This window comes from Cygnus olor, chromosome 5, assembly GCF_009769625.2.
Source record: "Cygnus olor isolate bCygOlo1 chromosome 5, bCygOlo1.pri.v2, whole genome shotgun sequence".
In the NCBI taxonomy this organism is placed as follows: Eukaryota; Metazoa; Chordata; class Aves; order Anseriformes; family Anatidae; genus Cygnus; species Cygnus olor.
Window position 1 is genome coordinate 41,748,695 of NC_049173.1, and position 20,143 is coordinate 41,768,837.

The 20,143-nt window shown below is 34.2% G+C and overlaps 1 protein-coding gene across 11 annotated transcripts in view; it reads left to right on the plus strand.

Annotated features, from left to right (window-relative positions):
* The window catches only part of DPH6 (diphthamine biosynthesis 6), a 198,423-nt gene that overhangs the window by 74,857 nt on the left and 103,423 nt on the right, over window positions 1–20,143 (plus strand). For all 11 annotated transcript variants that reach the window (XR_005820312.1, XR_005820314.1, XR_005820313.1 and 8 more), the window contains exons 8-12: window positions 679–766; window positions 9,100–9,250; window positions 10,361–10,492; window positions 14,154–14,283; window positions 16,862–17,036. Coding sequence is in view for 8 of the 11 variants with exons in the window: in XM_040558782.1 (XP_040414716.1) it covers window positions 679–766; window positions 9,100–9,250; window positions 10,361–10,492; window positions 14,154–14,283; window positions 16,862–17,036 (676 nt within the window). In the remaining 3 variants the exon portion in view is untranslated. The remainder of the gene's footprint in view (window positions 1–678; window positions 767–9,099; window positions 9,251–10,360; window positions 10,493–14,153; window positions 14,284–16,861; window positions 17,037–20,143) is intronic.

A 20,143-nucleotide genomic window follows, 5' to 3' on the forward strand; every position in this document is an offset into this window, starting at 1 on the left:
TCACCTTCTGATGTTTGTTTCCTAGAGCTACCTTTTGCTTAAGCAGTAAAACCATGCAGATGGATATAACAGATACTGCCTCTTCTGAATGAAAGTGTGACAGATTGCGTCTGTAAAAATGAAAACTACAATTAACTAATTTGAATCAGCACACAGGAAGTTTATCATTGTTACCAAGACATTTGGCATTAAAAAGTTGTGTCTAGTAGTCTTCAGTATCAGATGCAAGATGGTCAAATCAGTCAGTTTCTCAGCATGAAGTATTGTATGGTGTTAATATTTCAAGAACTGTTCCCTGGAGAATCACTTCAGGAAAAGAAAGACTTTTTAAAAAAATCTTCTGTTGATGAAATGAAAAGATTGCTTTACATATTAGTCTCTGGAATGCAAAACAGAATGTCAGTTATGATTGCAAAAGCTACAGCTAGCTAAATCTCTCAATACTGGTCTGGAAGTACAAGTTACTCCTTTTCAAAATTAGTAAAGATAATGTGTTGTTGAACAATGTGACTTTATATGTCAAACTTGTTTTCTTAACTGTTATTAAAAAAAAAAAACACAATGAACTAATAGATAATCAATGAGTTACTTTGAAGTCTGTTATACAGTGACTAAACATTGACAGTTTAAATGTAAATTTATACATTAATATATGATGCTAATAATTTTGTATTTCAGAGATTCAGCGAAGGTGGTTGTGCATTCAGCTGATGCATTCGCACCTGTGGCCTACCTTCATTTTTTAAAATTGCACCTGGAGAATAAGGCAAGTAGATTCCAGATGTCATCTCCCTTTAAAGCTATATGTATTTTTTTTGTTGTCGTTGTTTTGTCACGATTTGGAGTTAAGCTGCGTATTCTCATGCATGTGTACTTTGAAATAACTTTGTACATATTTGGTTGAATTTCTGAATTTGCCATAAGAAAAACTCAACACAAATGCTTCCTTGTGTCAAACGAATGAAACTAGTGTATTTGTGTAGCATTTTTCATCTTGAAACCTCAAGGTGCTTAGTCAACATGGTGCAGTCAAGCAGATATGTAACCTGTGTCATACAGCTAGCCACACTGTGGAACACAGGTCTATTAGTAAACTGTATGAACAGTGTTGACTTGCTGGGAGGTGGCATCTCTTTATGCTGTTTTTGATGCAAAGTGACTGATTTTAAAACCTTCTGGCCCACAAGTGGTTGAGTTTAAAAAACAAACAAACAAACCACTGGTTGGTCATTTAATTTCTTCCATATGAAATATACATCTAATGACTCTAAATCACGTAGAGAATATATCCTTATCAAAGAGCTTAAGAGAATTCTTAGTAGTTCACTGGGATTCGCTCTTTTAGCTTCTGATTCCATGGAAGCAGAACAGGAATAAGAACTCTAGTGGCTTAAATTTTACAAACTTTTATGTGAGATAAGAAGGTCAAATAAGTTATTTTTCCTATTTTTTGTTGTTGTTGGAAAGAATGTCTCATGATACTCCTGCCGCTGTTGCAGTCATCTCTTTATAGGTCTTCCTATTTCTACACTTTGGTGATCACTGAACCTCTTCAAGGTTCAAGGATTGTTATAAAATGTTATTACACGGTTGTTTTACATCTCATCTGTCTTGAGCAACTACATTTTCTTTTTTTTTTTTCAATATCTTATACACTTTTTACCTCTTTTTTTAAATCTTTCCAAACAGATACAATATCTGTGTTATTAATTTTTTTTTCATGATGACCTCATTCTTGCCACAGAAAGTAAATTGTATTTCACCCTGTCCATCTAGTTTGTGATTTCTTTAAAATATTCGTGTAGGAGAGCGTGGATGTTAACTAACTATGTGAGGCAAACTCATATAGTCTGAATAAGAGAAAATTGGTGGTGGGGGTATGGTGGGGACTAGTGATAATATATTAATATTTCTTTGAGGGCACTGACTTTATTGCTCATGGCAAACTTGATGCTAACATACACCATACATCTCAGCAACGTGACAGGCTAGGGAAAATGAAAAACACAAAGCTTTATATAAATCAGGCAAAAGTCATATTAAAATGCATAACATTTTATATGAGAATCAAGATTTTACTTTTATCTGTTCAGAAGCTGTTTTCTCCTTCTTATGTAGATGTTTTAAATTTGGTTAAATGCTCACAGTTTCAAGTAGCATTGTAGTAAATCATATTTCAAATTCATTGTAGACAAAGCTGTCACATTCCCTAAGAGGTAAGGTTTACAGAGGCGTGCCCTGAATTTTGGTATATAAACTAATGTCTTGTAGAGTTAAAAGGAAAATAGTCTGTTTTATGCCATGGTTGTCTCACAAGGAAAAGCATTAGAAAGTTTTGACTATAGATTAATTTATTTTATGTCATGATAAAATAGGCTGGGTTTTCAAGAAACTATGAATATGGAGAACCAGTCAATCTTTCAGAGCATAGCATGTTACGAAGTTAGCACAGTTTAACTAAGTAATGATAGAGAGGCCTTCAAAAATGTAGCACTGTAGGCCTGTAGCACTGTACTTTTTCTCACTATTTTGTGCTTACAAGTTCTATGAAAAAAATATCAGTTAGTAATTCAGCACTTGAAAGTCAGTAACAAATCACTGCAGGGAAAAAAATCTGTTTTAGGAGGAGAATTAATTTTCGTTTCAGGCTTTTAAGGGATTACTGAAAATTGGGCAAAATACTCCATTATGAGCAGTGTATAAAAGTGGCCATTTATATAAGCTCTTTGTAGAAACCATTAATAGTCTGCACAGTGATGTGTAATTCTAATAAGTATTATGATATCAGTTTTGTTATCATTTCAACTGATATATACATATTTTTAACTTTTATTCTATTCTATTTCTAACTTTTATTCTTAGTTATGTTCTACAAGTGTTAGTTTTACATTCTTTAAATTTACTTTATAATGATTATGCAATTATAGCTAGCGTACCTTAGTCTCTGCTGTCTTTCCTCCTCTATAATGCATTTTCTTCAGATAAATCTCTTCATGTTTAACTACAAAGCCTGGGTAGAAATTTGTTTTAGATTGTTTCTGGCAGCAAAATGAGCCCTTGTGCCTGGGGGGAAATAACATTTTACTCGCTGTTCTGGTTTAATACATTACTGTGCAACTTCAAGATGTATTTTTGCATAATAATTCAAGGTCTCTTTTTATGCCTCCTTCTTTCTTTCATTATTAGTGATACAGAAAAGACTAAAGAGATAATCAAATGTATGATTTTATTACTAGAACATTATTAAAAGTTTGGTAAAAAAAATGGCATAAGAAAACTTTTTTTCATAGGTATTCTTCAAAAACATTGAGAATAAATAGTGCAAATAAAACACTCATGCTGAAAATTCATGGTTGCCTCATTTACTTCATTGTAAAAAAACAAGGTCATGCTGTGATATACATAATACACATATCTAGTTTCATTGCTATTTTACTTGGCCAGTATGACTGTGACTTTTGCACATTTAAATTGTAAGATGTTTTTTGCTGAGTGGGAAGCAATTTCTGAAGCATTTTCCAGTATTTTTTAAATCAAATGTATCAGCTTTTGTATTCAATACACATTTAATTTTTATATTTCCAATTAAGGTAAAATATAACTGTATAAAAGTGCAACAATTTTTTTTTTTCATTTTACATTGCCAGCAAAATTAACTTGCAAAACATTTGTATTTTCCCCATATTATACTGTTCTGTTACTATGTTTAGCTGTATTGGCTTTTAAATGATCAGAAACAGAAATGAAAGCTGCTGGAGCTTCTGCTGATTTGATAATTATTTCTGAGCATACTTCTGATACCAGTAGTGAACATATTAGCTATCATTCATGTTCTAAGATTTGCTTTTGCCCACATTTAATAATGAATGCTCTGTTCCCTGAGTCCCAATGGGTAGAAAGACAGATACATCAAACAATACAAGCTGTAAAACTGCAGTTCCTTAGGTTAGGGATAGTCCAGAATGAGAGGGAGCCATGTAGCTTTCTTGCTACACTTGGCACAAGGAAAGGAGCCTATTCGTCTGCAGCAGATAATCATATCTGATGCTGTACTTTCTTGTAGTAGTATTACTAATTCATAATATTGCATTGTATTTACCTATCATAAATTGATATTGCAAGGCTCATTTATTTTCCTGTTCGTAAAACATCTTGGCATGTTTGGGTGAAACACATTTCAGAATTGCAAGCAGTTATGTCCCTGTCAGCAAATCAATTTCACAGGTTAATTTGGAGATGATTTTTAAAATATTAGAAAAGGTACTTGGGAGATATTTACATGCCTTTTGTACTAAAGGAGTGTGTGATCCTGCAGGTTAGATTTGATTTCACTTTGTAACCTGTTTCTGTCCAGTTTCTTCTAGCCTGAATTATTTTAATCAATCTCCATCTAGGACTTTAGCTTTAGGAATTAGACTTCGTAAGTGGTGTTAAAGGGTGCAGGAGGAAATTTCAAGTTGCAAAACATGTTTTGTTGGTGGCGTTTTTTTTTTTTAAATACCTTGTCATCATTGAATGTTATTTCTAGCTGGTAACCTTTAATTTCCTTTCTGCATGGTAAAAATATGGGTAACTCCAGTTTGTTTGTTACAAATACTTTTGTAAACTTTGTAAGAAATAACTGCAGAATTCTTTTCATTGTACAGTGACTTATTTCAAAAATGAATAAAGGATTTTCTTTCCTACTCCATTTGATTGCAGATTCAGTCCAGTTTTCTGAAAAGGGAGATTTTTTTTTTCTCTTTTCATAATGAAGGTAGTTTATTTTAAAGTCTTTCATAGTGTAGGACTTTCTGTCCTGCGTGTCTGTATACTGTACTTGAAATACTGCAAAGAGATGTATGTGGTCTCCCTCATTATATTTATTCTAAGGAGTTATGTTGTCAAGGTAAACCGTGAAGAATAAAGAGTCTTCCCTTATGTCTCGTGAGCTCTCTGCCACACTATGTGCTCATTGCTGCTCAGTGGGAAACTATCAGTTTTGGAATTTTGTTGTGATAGGTTTTTATACCAGTTTCTATGGTGGCGAATATAAGCTTTTTAAGATGGCAATCTGTTGTTTTCATAAAAGACCACTACATGGAATTTCAGCTGTATCAGTCAAAGTCCTAGCTCCCAGGCTTTTTCAACAGGAGAATTTGGATCTTGGAACGCTTGTGCATTTGCTTAACTTCATTCCGAGCGTGCTTACATCAATGACATGAGTTATGTGAATATAGTTAAGCATATGCATGCATGCAGGCTCTGATCCAGAATTAGGTTGGTATCACAATGTACAGTGGGTGTGGGAGAAACAGTGTAACAAATGGGAAAATATATTGCTTCTGTGAAGTAACATGAAAATGTTATGTGGTAAAATAGGTTCTGTAAGATTTAATTAAAATGTCATTATAGCAAGCTTGATTTCTTTTTTGTTTTTAAAAAGACGAGAATATTATTCAGGGAAAGTTGGTCTATTTGTGACAGTCTGTAACTTTTAGTTTTACATTCTTAGATTATTTTCTCTGTCGACAGGAATGGAAGACCAACATTTGTATGAGATTTGAATATAGCTACTAAACGGAGTCTGGCAGCTCTACTTATGCTGGCATTGAGCCTGTTCTTCTAGTGCCAGGTTCCACACCTAATACTTCTGCTGAAGCCTACACCTGTGCTGCTGTTGAATGTGATTGATTACCTATGTTTTTGGAGCATTGTGGGCATTGGCCTTGAATGAATCATTGTGATGTATCATAGCCATTGAAATGGACTGTAGTCTATAATTATTTTTATAGTCTTTGGTTTATGAGAACCCTTATAGAATTTCTAATACTTCTCAGTAATTTCCAAAAATTTTCCAACCAACCAGCTGTTTGTGTAAATGAATAAACACAGATATATAATTATGTTATATGTATCTGTGAAGCAATATTAATATAAGTTTCCCAACTTACAAAATATTGACATATTTAGGAAAAACAGATGCGAATGGATTATATGAGAATTTCATGTGGCATGCATTTGGGTTATATGTAACATTAACAAAGTACAAAGCTACACAGGAGTTCTGTAGGTTGCACCAAACCAGTTGTGGTAAAATCTGTGAGTCTTACTACATACTCATGAATTTTTTATGAAGCACATTTATAGAAAAGATGTTTAGAGACATGGTTGAAAACTATCTTCACAGATGGCATTAAAATGGAATAGGTGCTTTTTTCACATTCAGTGGTGTAGTGTCATGAATTCGGTCCTTGAGATTAGGGAATGGAGAGAAGTTACAGGTCTCTAATAGTATTTATACAAGATGTCTACCTCTAGATTTCTCAGAAGGTACTTATGTAAAGCTTGAATCAAAGTGACTGTCATATTGTCAAGCTGGAACTTCTTTCTCCCTTTCCAGTCACCATGTTTTTACCCTCATAATGGTTTGTTATACCATACTGAAGTTAAAACCCAGGTGTCTTATTTAAAATAAACAAGAACAAAAAACAATACAGTATTGTGATAGTATCATTACTCACAGGTTAGGACCAAGAGATGCAAACTCAGTATATTATATTAGTACCTTTTGAATGTCCATGTTCCATGCTAATTTTTTGTTTCATGAGCAATGAAGCTGGTGAAGGGTCTGGAGAACAAGTCTTATGAGGAGCATTTGAGGGAGCTGAGGTTGTTTAGCCTGGACAAAAGGAGGTTTGGGAAACCTTATCTCATTCTACAAGTATGTTAAAGGAGGTATAGCAAGGTGAGGATCGGTCTATTCTACCAAGCACCAAGTGATAAGACAAGAGGAAAATAGCCTTAAGTTGCACTAGGAGAGGTTTAGGTTGGATATTACGAAAAATTTCTTCACTGGAAGGGTTGTGAAGTATTGGAACAGGCTCACTATTGGAACAGTATCAGGAAACATGTAGATGCAGAGCTTAGTGATGTGGTTTAATAGTGGATTTGGCAGTGCTAGGTTAACAGGAATAGGTGATCTTAGAGATCTTTTCCAAACTAAATGCGTCTGTGATTTTTATGATGAACATTAATGTTGAAAGCAACTAATTCAATAAAACAGCCATTTGCAAGAAGGAAATGGTAGCACTTCTTGCACTTCATGCCACTGTACAGCCTGGATATCTCTATAAAGGGTCATCTTGTAAACATTTATTTTTTTTCTTTATCTTGGTTGTTGTGGAATAATCCAACTGGAGATCTATTTCAATTCCAGATTTGTCTTCCTGCTTCTTTATTTTCTACTTGAAGGGCTGGGGCTCTCATGTGGCCATCTGGTTAATGGCAAAATACATCAACTGACAGTAGTCGAAGGTGTAATTCAATGAGCGGGAAATGGTATAGAAGCTGTTGGATGCTCGTATATTGTAATGTTGGAATACACATAGTGTTTGTGCTAAATTGCAGTTTTCATTTGTGCTATTATGTTACATTTAGTTGACTTCTTTTAACCTCTCATGTACAATTGATTCACATAAAGTTGATTATTGCCTTGACTTTGATGCGTAAGAGGAATGAATAAAATGAAGTCCAATCAAAGAACATCAGCCCCTCTTAGAGCATAGTTTTAGTGTTTACAGTGCTTAAAAACTCTCCTTGAGCCCTTCTAGAGGCAGCAGAACTGAGTTTCCTAGGAAATTACCTTTTTGTAACTCAATGTTTTGAGAATTTCCAAATACCCTGCTTTCACTTAACTGGATCCTTTCTCTCTCCAGTGAAGTCAAACGTCAATGTAAATGTAGAACTCTCATCAGACTTCTAATTCATGCTATGAGTTTCTGCCTTTTTTTTAACTGTTGTTTTTTTTCTTAATTTTAACAGGAAACTTTTAAAGTTTAAATGTTTTATTTTTCAAAGGAAAGAAAAAAATACAGTAAAATGTAAATGATTTTTTTCTGAAAACTTCTGTATTCAGAATTGATTAGTAATTTGTAACATACCCCATTGTTTGATGTCTCCATGAGATCTTATGGAGATCTTTATGCAAAAAACAGAGAATGCAGAGGGCCAATTTTTAGGTGACCTTACTTCATGTAATTTATACACGTATGAGTGCCTCACTGTATAATTCTTTTTCATAGAGATTTTTAATGGAAATTCCATATACAGTACATTAACTTGTGAAGTAAAATAATATTCAACAATTCCTAATCTATATTTAAGGACTTCTGAAAGCCTCATGTATTGTCACCTTTTTGTCTTTCTTTATTTGGCTTTATCACCATTTTGTGAATTCAGTATTTAAGAAGCCTGCAATAAAATACATATTTCAGATACTATATGAAATTTAAGACCTCTGAGCAGAAATTATTGATAGAATCTGGAGCTGCAGCATGAATTGATGTCTGATTAAGGTTCATGGACAAATTCTGTCATAATTTATATTGCTTTTAGATTAAGAAAAGTAGTGTTTGCCAAGCTAGTGACCCCAACATCAACATACTCTGCAGATTAGGCTGCCTTGGAAAATCAGTGAATTGCCCCCAGTGTATAAATCTTGGAAAATGTTGTTCTCTGTGTTTCAAAATTCTGAGCATCCCAAAATGTGTTGAGTTTGATGGAAAGGATACTCTTTCCTTGAGGTGAATGGAGCAAGACTTAGTTGCTGCATTTACTCAAGATTTAGCAAGGTTTTAAAACTGTTCTTGCTAGTCTTTTTCACTTTTTTGAAGTATTTATTTATATTGTTAATTATCAAATTGTTACTTTTATATTCGTGTTCCTTTTTGCACTTAATTTATCTGTTTTCTTTCTTTTTTTTTTGAAAAGATAGCTGTCCTGCACAATTGTGGAATAACGTTTCTTCATTATAATATTATTCTATCTCTTATCTTAAGTCTTATCAGTTCTCATATCCATTGCTCTTATTTACTAAGGCTGAGTTTTGATCCCATATGGTGTGTCAACATGAGTTTATTGTATTTTGCTAATTTAGCATTCTAAATAGTGGGAAATCCTGTTGCTGTTCTACCATGAATAATATTCTAAGCTTAGGTACACGTGGAGCTGTAGTATTTTTTGCAATCAAAATTGAAAATTTGAACAGTGAAATCTGATAATTTCACACGGCTTGGCAAGCTCTTTACTTGGTTATTTTATAATGTTTGTCTCGAGCAGGGGGAGTCTTCAGATATGTTTAAGGTCAATAGCTGTTCTTGTGACATAACCTGCAATGATGGAGACGTTTTACCTTCATCAGAAGTGGAGGAACCACAGAAAATCATTCCAATCATCTGGAAGTCTTTGAAGCATAATTCTTTGGATTTCAGTGAGTCTTACACAACTTTCATTAGAAAAGTAATATTGAATACTTTATGTTTAAAAAACTTTATTGTGTTCTGTTTGCTTGAATGAAATTATTGTAATATAATCAGTCATTACAGTGGAGGGAATGAGCTTTATTTAGAAGGTCATTCCAACACCTGTACCCCAACTCTGCAGTTTTAAATTGAAAGTAGAAAAGCAAACTCTAAAATGATCTATAAAATGCAACCATCTGACTTGCTTGCATGCTGCGAGTCTGTCCCATTTGTAAAAGCAGCCTCAGGGGTATGTGCGTGATCACGTTTAGCACCCTAACAAGCTACTGTCTCTTAGTTGAGCTGCAGTAATAAATCATATGCCTGATACTAGCATTACCTGAAACATGAGGTGACTAATGCGAGAGAAACTTGAGTTCATAGATGGGTAACTCATTGAAGTACCGCAGCATCACTGTTACTCTAAATCCAAAGAATAGTAAACTCTTCCTGAAAATTAAGTTTCATAGTGTAACAGTGTTTGTTATTGAATGGTGTTTAGGCACATGAATGTAGATAAATTCCTGATGGGTTGTTTGATGTGGGGGGGGAAGCATTTGCTAAGATTATCAGAACCATGTTAAACATTTAACTTCTGTTAAAATTTGGCAGGTAACTTCGAGAAGCTGTTTCTGTGTCACTTGGATACTTTTGAAAATTGTAGCTTTTCAATACAATTTCTTGTGACATTTCTGTCACAGAACACGTAGAAAATTTGTAAAAGTTTGGGGAGGGAGAAGGGAAGGAGGAGAGAAGTACTGACATTTTCAGCTAAATGCTACTTCTAAGCACATTTTCTGAAGGCAGTGTTGGAGAAGTACCACTTGGTTTGACAAGTACCATTTGGAAGCTTTGATATCAGCACATTTACTTTTAATAGTTGTTTTATACCTATGTTTCTGTATATAAGTTTTGAAGATCTTTTAACATTCTGAGGTTTTTGGTTTTTTGTCTGTTTGGTTTGTTGGTTGTTTTTTTTTTTTTCTGTAGGAGTTCTTTATCACAATTTAAAATAGATTCTTGGTTAATCTGACATCTTTCATCTTTGTAATCATAGTTCTGTACTTCATTTCACATAGCTAAGACATTTGGAAGCTCAGGAAAATCCATGAATGGTTACCAGTGGTTTTCAGGTATCACTGCACATTTTCTTCCATCAAAAGGCAAAACCACACAAGAGGCAGCAAGGGAAGCTTTTTCTTCTCTCCAAGGTACTTTTTTCATTTAATCCATTATCTGCTGTTAATAGTACTTCTTAAAATATGTATTGTCATATGTTTTTGTAACTTTAAATGGTGTGGTTGTCAGTTTGCCACCTCATTTAGTGTTTGATTGGAATCGTTGTTGGCTTTAATACTGAACACATCATAATTTGACTGGCTTTTGAAGATCCTGGAAAGCCATAGTAGTGATCATATCACTGTGACGCTATTTCCATAGTGCTTACTTGATTTATAGCTTGCTTTATAGCTTTCTTGCAATATATACTATGTGTGAGAGTGCATGTGTGCTATGGATGCTGTCTACTTGCTAAAGCACTTTTGTAGCTACCATAATTTTAAATTAAGTTTTCTAGAAAGCTGTTGAACATTTTGGCATCTAGGATTAGGTCAGTAGTAGTAAATCTTATTTATATTCTTAATGCAAAGGAGAAATTGCTTTCTTGGGAATCATGAAATCCAGATTCCTTACTATCCTCTGCTTGCAGGACAAATATTCACTTTTTTTTTTTCATTCTAAACTTTAAATAAAGCATATTTTACAGGCTTGTTTTCATTCATCAAAATGGAAATAATTCTTATTATGCAAATAGGTAGTCTCATATTCTTGCTCACAAAGTCTCATGAGGTATAGTCCTCTAAAGTTTTATTTTTGACGTGTGCAGCTGATTTCATGATTGAATATAGGATAAGAAAGAAACCTTCAACGTTTTTCAGAAGAAGTTGTACTTTCTCAAAGGCTCTTACGCTGGGTTTTAGTTGCTTGGAAGTCAGACAGGTAGGTGTGATTAAACTTTTAGTAAAAGGCAGCAGTATTTAGTGTAAATCTTACTGGCACTATTTGTAAATTGAAGTGAAAGGTTTGTGTAATGTTTTTGTTCTCATTATATTTGAATGGAGATCTGCCAGTAGAATATTATATATTTTTACTATAGCATCTATCAAAAGAAGAACGGATTGTGACTAGTTCAGTGGCCTGCTGCTTCCAGCAAATTACTTGCATTAGATGTATTATAGTCAGGAAAAAATAGTAATTTTTCATGTAATTCTTGGTAGGAAAATTCTTGGTAGGAAATGTCATTTCTCACATTTCCTTTCTGGTTATCTTCTTTTTGGAAGAGGATGTGGAAGACTGGATGAATTAAGGTTCTGTCATGGCAAAAGAAGCTGTTTTTGAGAACTTAACAGATCTGCAGATATGCACAAAGCTTTGTCTGAATTCATACTTTTGATCTATATAGCAGTTCAGTCCTTTATACTATAAAAATGGAACAGACACAGTCCTTTTAACCTTCTCTTTACAGGGTTAACTGATTTTAAAATCTCTAAAGAGGATAAGTGCTGCCTAAAGGATGCAGAAATGGAAATTTATTACTGGACATTATGAAACACACAATTGTTCTGTAAAGTGGATAGAATTCTTCCATGAAGACAATACTGTGTACATTTATTTTCTTAAACTATTTTTTAAAACGTTCATTTAGATGTGATCAGAAGATGACAAAGATTGCAGTGCTTTACATATAAAGCAGCTCTGGTCCAGTTGTACCATGGCAAAGCTTCATAGGCTTCTCTGGAACTATATAGATTTTTATTACATGAAAATTTAGTCTAGAATGCTACTTGCTATAGTGTATTGATATCGTCTTTTGCAGCTCTCAACCTAAGGATCCGGATAACTTAGTAAGAAAAAAATTAAGCTGTACTTTGGCCAGTGGTTTTGTTGTGTTTCTTTGTTTGTTTTTGTGTGTGTGTCAGAAGTTCAGTGTAAGAATGTCTCACCTGATTGCATTTTATAAATAATTTGGAACGATGAATCAAATGGTTTAAAGTTCAAGAAAGGCTGTATGATTTCCTGGTGTATCATGGAAATGTACTGTATAATAGCCCTCTCCTTAGGAAGAAGAACATACTGTTAAGAACCCAAGTGGTGGGTTTGTAGCTGGTTTATCATTTATGCTTTTATACTAGATACAGTGCTTTGGTAGGTAAATTTTATTCTGCTTACAAGCTAGGGAGAGATTATTTCCCATCATTCCTCTAATTCATGCAGGAAAAAATGGGGATTGTACTTTTACTTTAAGAAGATTTTTTTTATAAAGCTAAAAATTATGAATTTATCAAAATCTCTTTGCCTTCAACTTGCTCTTATACTTTTACAGTTTCACAAATTACAGTTTGTTGGCTTCTGCATTTTAAAGTTATACTTCTTTTCTGCCAAATACTTCAGATAATGCTGCAGACCCAAACTTTTCTTGACTAAAATGCTGTCTGGAAATTTTAAAAATGTTATCTTCTCCTTGAGTGATGAAATAATAGCTGGTATTGACATCGTGGTTGCTATCAGGCAATTTTCAAATACATTTAATTTTAAATCCAGAATTAGATGATCTTTAAGGTCTTTTCCAACCAAAACCATTTATATTTCTGAACAGAATTATCGCTGTGTGTTAATTTCTCAGCTGATTATTTCTGGAGATGTCTCTTGACTTCATAGGAGTTCTATGTCAATTGCTTTATAATCTCTTGTATCACTTAGTGGGGACTGTATTCTTCTGTCAGTGAGAATTCCCCTCTTCAGATCGCTATCACTAATAGCGGTTTGACTAAATAAAGCTGAGACATTTAAAGTAAAACCCAGTACTGGTGTGACCACATCAACCTTCATGGAAGCATGTCAACTCTTGAACTGTATTTAAAGCATTAAAGAAAAAGATCCCCAAAGCTACAGTGAGAAGAGCTTTACATAGCTCATTTAAGTAGGGTCACTGCTATTATATCTTCTATATCTCTTCACTTCTTTCAGAGAAGACTTAGGTCTTCATTTTGTTTCTATGGCTCATGAGTTATGAAAGGTCCACACTGCAGAGCTGATCCACATACCTTTTTATGGTATTGACTATGTAAGAGTAATACATTCTCCTAAAGTGCTATGACTGGAAGCTTCTATGCACGCACATTCAAATGATTTTGACTTCCCAGGATCTTTTCTTTAACTGTATGTGCTTGAGCTTTTCTGTGCTCTTACCATTCCTTCATTTCTCCTGTGGCCACTTCTGTTTCCTGTTGTCTGTCTTGCCATTTATAACTCTTTGTTTATGCAGAGGTTATTACTGCAGTGTTGTTTTCCTTTTAAAACAGCTTAGGCAAGCATCACTCTGGAATAATCATATAAATATTTGATCTTTTCTTTGAAGAGGATGATGGACTAAAGGACCTCTTATTGTCCCTTCCAGTTTTGTACCTTTGTGATTCAAAGTCCTTCATAGGTTACTAGCTGTTGTAGTCTGAAAAACAAAACAAAAACAATGGGGAAAAAAAAGAAAAAGATAAAACATAGGGATACAAAAAATTAGGAATATAGTATACCTATATGCATTAATGCATGATATGTTTTTTGGGCTAAGAATTCACCTCTGTGTGGATAGAATTTATTTGTGATCTATGTTTGCATATTTAAAAAATTAATGTGAGAGAATTTCATGAAAAATTGGGTATTATGTGAGGTAGTGTGTTGCAAAGTCTTCAGGGACGTTTAGACAACTAGTTATTACCGATTTGTTTTGTTGACAAACACAGGTTGCCTGTGTTGTCTTTCTACACACATTTAAAATATTTCATTTTTAACATCTATGTTGTTTTTGTCTTGCAGCTAATATGACTTCAGTGGGATTGAAACTAAAGGATATTATTTTGGTTCATCTGTATGTGAAGAGCATGAAAGATTTCAATGTTATAAATTCAATTTATGTGACAGAATTTGATTTGTGTCCACCAGCAAGGTAGGATTAGACTACTGTTATAATATATTTATGATACACTGCAATATGCTGTATTATTGTTAGCACATTTATGAAACTTTTGTACAAATATTTGTGTCTCACAGACTTGGAAGTACACTTCTGCTGCCTTTTGGAGTAATCACATCACAAGTGCTCAAGTCAAAAGCACTAGGTTTGGAAATTCTTGCCTTCATATTTTCCATAAGGTTTATAAATGCCCCCTATATCGCCTTACAGAAAAGTAATGCATGTATTGGAAGTTTTCCGTTCTCTTTTGTTACTAGGTTGAGCTGACAGGTCTTTTGTCTTGGTGGGGTTGTATTAGTGTGTTGTTGTTTTTTTTTTTTGTTTGTTTGTTTTTTTGCATCCCTCATCTGCTGGCAATGCAGCATCCTAATGTAGCCCAGGATATCAAGCAGCCCTCTGCCACAAGGGCCCATTGCTGGCTTACGTTTATCTTGCTGTGCACCAGGATCCCCACAGGTCCTTTTCTGCTTTCCAGCTGGGCAGTCACCAGCATGCACAGGTGTGCCTGGGGTTGTTCTTCCCCAGGTGCTGGATTTTGCACTTCTTGTTGAGGTGCCTGAGGGTCCTGTCAGCTCATTTCTCCAGCCGGTCCATATCTCTCTGAATGGCAGCATGACCCTCTGGTGCAAAACAGCCACTCCTCTGTTTTGTATCATTTGCAAACTTGCTGAGACTATGCTCTGCCCTATCATGCAAGTCTTTAATGAAGCATAGATTAATACAGTTTGGAAGGATCCTCTGGAGGTCAGCTAGTCTAACCCACTCCCCAAAGCAGGGTCAACTGTCAAGTCAAATCTCATGTCTTGCTCATATTTTTAAAACCAACAGTTTAGCAATTTTCTAATGTAAAATAATAAATACTATATTTTCATTACAGAGTGTAAAGTGCAGTATAGTCATGTGAATCTTAAGAGTAGTGTGGCAATAGTTCAAATATATTGTTAAGATAATGTATATCATGATAGATTCACATTCTCTTAATCGTCTGTGCTGTCTGGGTGTTAGAAGAGATTAAAGAGAGCAGGAATATGCTTCTTTGAAATACTAATTGTAGTCCAGGCTTACCAAATAACAGAGGAATAGTGTGTTGGTTGTGTGTGCCTTAGGAGAGGGGGATCTAGTTCCAGCTGTTAACTACACGGTAATGAATCTCCACTGCTTAAGAGAATCTTAAGTTCTCTTTATGACACTTACCCTTCTCCCGATTTAGCTTCCTTCATTTCTCATTCTGCTGCATGTCTTGGGCCTCCACATTTGCATAGTCAGCCACATAGTTTTCCGTGACTTCTCAGAAAGGTCATAAATAACAGGTAGAAATATTAGGAAGTTGCAGCAGGAAATGGCTTTTTATGATTATTTTATAGAACATAGAGATTTATGTTGCATTTTAGCTAAGAGAAAAATTATGCAGCAGTTTGCATGGCTGCATCATTGCATTATGCACAGAGACCTGATTGTGAGAGCTCTCAAGCAATATGCTAGAAGCACAGACTTAAGGGTGTGGATCTACACTAAATTTGCAAAATTGTCTTGAAAATTTACCAGCCCAAGCAGAAAATCCATTCATCCATGCTTATGATGATGGTAACGAAGAAAAAAATACAGTATTTGCACAGGGGAGGAGGAGAGAAAGATTGTTTTCTTGGAAGAAATAAGCAAGACAAGAACACAAGAAGAATTTTGTAAGGTTATCTTATATGATATGTAAAGAGAGCAAGTAATTTTTGTTGGATTCCTGCTGAGAGCTAAATGACTTTTTTATGCATGGACTGCAAATATAATTATTTTTCTGGCTGTGAAATGTCAATTTTCTTTTTTCTTTATTTTCTTTCAACACCCCCAAATTCCCCCCCCCCCCCCCGCCCCATTTTCTCACTGGCCAGATGCAGCAGACTGTCTGTCTTTCTGTCCATCCAGGCACACAGTCTTCCTTGAAGCAAACAATAGTGAACTTTCTCAATTAATGCTTAAGTAGGTTTTCTATGCCATCATAAATGTCTATCTGTCATACAACTTAAAGTAAAACAGAAAAATACGCTCAGTATTGTATTATAACATGTAAGGAGGGTGTAAAGGAACAATAAACTACTGCTTACTGTTAGAAAACTGAACCTTTAGTCCAATTGTTGGAAGAAGATGCAGGGAAAAATGTATGGAGATAAGAATATGACAAGGATACTCTCAAGCTGAAGGCTGCTTAGCATAATTTACCTGACATTCCCAGAGTTGTGTGGTCAAAGTTTTCTTAATGACAGAGCTCATATATTCTTAATAAAATGATACACATCATAACAATAACCAAACAGGAATGAGCCACTGGCTATCATACTAGATTCTCCTTGGTGATGCAAATCATCTTGCTGAAGGTGTGAAACTGATCATCATTTGGAGAGAAGATAACAGCTAGCAGGTTACTGTGATACTGTAGCTTTGTGTTATGTTTCTGAAAAAAAAGAATATCTAAAATTAAAAACAAAAACATGGAAAATAAATGCTGGAAGTTGGTGCAAGCAAACTGTTTGAAAAAAATATAATTGTCTTGTGTTTTCAGAGTGTGTGTGGAAACCCTGTTACCTGATGGAGTACTATTTTGCATTGATTGCCTTGCACATAGCAATGACATTGCAACAGATGGCATGTTAAGTGATGAAAAACTGGTCTTGCATGTACAGAGCATTTCCCACTGGGCACCTGCTAGTATAGGACCTTACAGTCAATCCATCAAGGTAGGGAATCTTTGTTACTTCACGTGAACTATATGTCTGTTACTGAGATGGGTACAGTTATAAAGTCTTTCATCCCATCTGAATGTGCAAAAGAAAGAAAGTATGACAGTTTAAGTGAAATATTATTGTTTACTGTAAAAAATGAAAATGGATATTTCAAAGCTATATTTTCAAAATTCATTGATAAAACAAAAAAGCTAATGTGTATCACAAGACAGATTAAATTTTTCTGTTCAGAGAATCTCAAGAACAGCATACTTTTTGTTGTTTGTTATAAGTAGATCAAATAATTGTCACACATTTTTATAATCTGACTAGAATATAAACACACTTAAGCAACAACCAAGGATTTTTGAAATTCGTTTGAAGTGAGAAATTCAAACTTTTTTGTTGGTAAATTAATCCTAACATTCCTATTCAGTGAAATCCTTACTGAGGCTCTTGGTACTGTTTAACCGTTTGAAAGTATACCGAGGTTGAAGAACTATTATTTTTTTCCAATTAATAATAAAGTGAATTGAATATTGCATACTATTTAAAGATCATGAAAAGGAGGCAGTAAAGTATCATTGATAAGTAGACCAAAAATTTGAATTAAAGCTTTTTGCTATTCAGACTAATATGGTACCAAGATATCCACTTGTCCAGCTAGTACCATTTTGACAGATGATGAAGTCTCACCTTTTCTATTGCAAAAACTGTATATATCCTTTTCTTACCAATATTCCTCTTGTCCACATTGTGTCCTCTGGACACAATGTCCAGCCCAACAGTACTCTGAGGACAAAAAGTAAAAAAAAAAAAAAAAAAAAAAATTTACCATGATAATGTCCTTCTGACAGAAACCAAACAATGGTGGTAGAATGATATTAGAATTTAAATTCAATTTGAAGTATTAATAGTAAAATCAGACATTCTTCCTCTTTTAGGTTTAACATTCTTTAAAAACAACCTCAGCGTTTCTAAGAAATAGAAATAAACTGTTGAAAGATACAATATGACTGACTGACTTAAAAGAAAAAAGTGAGATAATTCAATATATTTTTCTTGGTGCACCTGTTCTGTTATTGCAGAACACTCTGACGATGTCTATGTCAGCATCTGGAATGTAAGCTACATTAGAACTACTGTAAAGGCTGATTTCAGTATTATATAACAAATGCTTAGGACTTCTGGTGGTAGCATTTTATTTTCCAATTATATTAGCTGATGTAATGAAAGATACTATGTCTTTCTATAAACCTAACCTCACAGGGTAATGAGAGATTAAAGACTCTGTGCTGCTTTTGTCAGTCTTATTTACAGTCTTTCAGTCCTTATGAGAACCCTGTAGTAGTGAATTTTAACTATGTTTTACGAAGAATGAAGACATCTGCATTTTTTCAATTTTTGTTACACTTACAGGACCTGACATATAACTCTGGGAAACTATAGCAGTTAGGCAGAATTAATTTTTTACGTTTGGCACTGCTCTCATCATGCTTTCAATACTTGTGTGGAGAATTTAAGATGATACTGATAGAGAACTGTATGGTCCTTTTGCCCTCATGCTTGGAGATGTACTTTGTAAGCAGACTTTCAAAGTGTTCTAATTATATCCTTTTAATACAAGTACCTCAGAGTCTCTAGGCTATTTTCTGTCTGGGAATGTGCAATGATATGAGGTTTGCTTTCATCCAGGTCTTTGTTCAACAGTGAACACAGGTTGTGCTGGTTGTTGATAAACTTAGCTTAGTATTTTTACTAAATATATTTCATATTTTTACTTCTCACTCTTTTTTATCGTAGTATTATTTTATTTACATGCTTTAATTCTGTTTTACTAGTGGATTAGTGTCAAGAGTAAGCTGTAATTGATAGTTTGTATGGAAACAGCTTCCTTATAATCTTCACAAAAGCTAACGGCACTGTTGTATGTTAAGGAGGTAAACACAAAGATGCAGTGTTAGCGGTGAGAAATTTAGACTGAGTTTATTCATGATTACATATTTTGTGATTACATTCTTTGAACATTTAATAACTGCAAGCATAGGTCATAAAAAAACAAACAAACAAAAAACAGCCCAGTGCAGCACTGAGATACTAACCACAAATGCTTATCTACAAATGCATGGAAACTTGATAGGGTTTTTGCCAGATTTTCTGCTAGTAATTTAATGTAATTTAAAAGTATATGTGAACTTATAGTTTTTTGTTTTGGCAACATTTCTTAATGTTTTTTTCTATCTGGAAATGAACAAGAGAACTGCAACAATAGAATTAATTGTACTCATTCTACAATAAGTTTTGATGCTGACATTTTACCAATGTAACGACATACATGCATATATGACTCAACTATGTCTATTGACATTCTTAGCTTTTCCTCATGACCTCAATTCTTCCCCTCTGACAGCTGCCAAATTCCAGTTTTTGCCATCCTTCGGGCATCTTTTTTCTCTGTCTTCTCCTCCACACTGTCTGATCCTAGTAGCATAAACTCTTACTCTAAATCCAGTGTCCAGGTCCCTGTAACTTGATCAAATGTGGGTTATTTTTTCTGGTTATTCTCCTCACAGTAAATTATTTTTTCCTTTTATTTTTTTTCTGATCATCGAGGCATGATAAATGAAAGGATAAGTACTGTGGGAACAATAGTAGGAATAAGGAATCTTGTGTCTGATTAAAGGCAGTGATACTTGCAGTAGTTCTAATGTTTCCCTGCTAAGACTTCATTCTTTCTATTACTGTGAAACTGAAAATGGTCCAATACAGCTTAGTGCACAGTTTGTATCATATGGCTTTAAAAAGAGAAGGTGGTGTTGGAAATAGCTTTGTCTATTATGTACCCCCAGGACAGATTACCTGGCTGCTTAAACTATCTTACTGGTTCCAGTTTTCCAAAAGCATCCTAAACTGTTACTAAACAAATTGCATATTTTAACGAATCCATGCATTTAGGGATGCATAAGTTATCCTTGTAAGAAGGTCAGCTGAAGAAGGATGAAGATGTACAAATACCAGAAAATTCTTATTAGCAAATCAGGGATTAAAAAGATCATAGTATAATTCTTAGATATAACCGACCCTTTAAAATACTTTATTTTCACATTCATATAGCTGATAGT